At 39.0% G+C, this 1388-nt stretch overlaps 1 protein-coding gene across 1 annotated transcript; it reads left to right on the top strand.

The window, feature by feature from the left end:
* Positions 1–397: 397 nt before the first annotated feature.
* Positions 398–955, top strand: LOC141620130 (uncharacterized). Its single transcript, XM_074437077.1, has one exon. The coding sequence runs from the start codon at positions 398–400 to the stop codon at positions 953–955; it is 558 nt and encodes a 185-aa protein (XP_074293178.1).
* The last annotated feature ends 433 nt before the right edge of the window (positions 956–1388 follow it).

The raw sequence follows: 1388 nt of genomic DNA on the forward strand, positions 1-1388 counted from the left end.
TTGGTGTTCTACTGTTCTTTTACCTAAAACTGTGATTTCCCATATAAATAAACTTTGTAAGGACTTCTTTTGGGGTATACCTGTGGGATCCAGAAGAATGGTCTTTAAAAGCTGGCGCCATATTTCTTCTCCTTGGTCTTCTGGAGGCTTTAACATCAAAGACCTGGAAGCTTGGAATTATTCTCTCTTGATCAAATGGCTTTATTCTATTTCTGCTTCTGATCAGGGTTTATGGAGTAGATGGGTTCAGTCTTATATCCTTAAGCATGAGGATATTTGGCATGTTAATTCCAAAGCTCATTTTCCTTCCAGTTTCAAGAGTATTGTAGCTTCTAGAGACAGACTGGTGGAGCTTTCTGGTTCTATCTCTGCAGCTTAGCATCTCCTTCACAGTTGGATGCCTGGTTCAAAGTTAAATTTACAGCAGGTTTATGAATTTTTCAGGAATGCTCCCCTTGCTGGTTCTTGGACCAAAGGTCTCTTGCACTCTCAAATTATTCCTGGACACAAAATTGTTTGTTCTATGGCTGTTCAGAATCAACTAGCTACTATTGATAACCTCATGATTAGGGGTATGCAATTTGTCAACAGATGCTCCCTTTGTGAACATGATGAGGAGTCTCATGATCATCTGTTCTTCAGATGCTCTTATTCTGCTTCAGTGTGGCATCAGGTTCTAGCTTGGATGGGTCACCTGAGGTTGGGTCTCTCCCTTCATGATGAGCTGATCTTTCCTCTCAAAGGAGCAAGGGACTGGCAGATAGCTTGGTTTGCTGTGTCTCTTACTACCTCTGTTCATCAGATTTGGTCTGAACGAAATGCCAGAATCTTTCAGGGCCACTCTCATACTGTACTTGGGCTTGTAAAGAGAATCAAGTTTTTTGTTATTGTTAGACTGCTTATGTGGAAACATCATCCCCAATATAGCCTCATAGAGGAGAGATTGTGTAATTAACATTGTATAGGTGTTTTTCTCTAGTGGATAGCTTTGCAAAAACTCATGTAATTTCTTTCTTAATGAAATGAAATGATAATGTTTTGCAAAAAAAAAAGTCTAGCATTACGTGAATGAATTAACTTAGGTGATGGCTTATTAATTCTGTGTGACATCTGTATGTCATAGAAAACTAACGCGTAACCTCTATATGAGTCAGTTTTCATGCAAATATTAGGTGGTTTGGTTTTAGACGGAATATGATGCAAACTATCGTTACGATGAAAAACATATAAAAAATGCAAAACGTAAATAAAAGTCCTAGTGTGGCCTATCCTAGCAAAATAAACATAAAACAACTTTGGAATCCACCGTTGGACCCTCGAAGCTTGTCTTGATGTTCCATCTTTATCCATGCAGCGGGAGTGAGCATCCGATCTCCATCTTTGGTCTT

Source organism: Silene latifolia, chromosome X, assembly GCF_048544455.1.
Source record: "Silene latifolia isolate original U9 population chromosome X, ASM4854445v1, whole genome shotgun sequence".
Lineage (NCBI taxonomy): Eukaryota > Viridiplantae > Streptophyta > Magnoliopsida > Caryophyllales > Caryophyllaceae > Silene > Silene latifolia.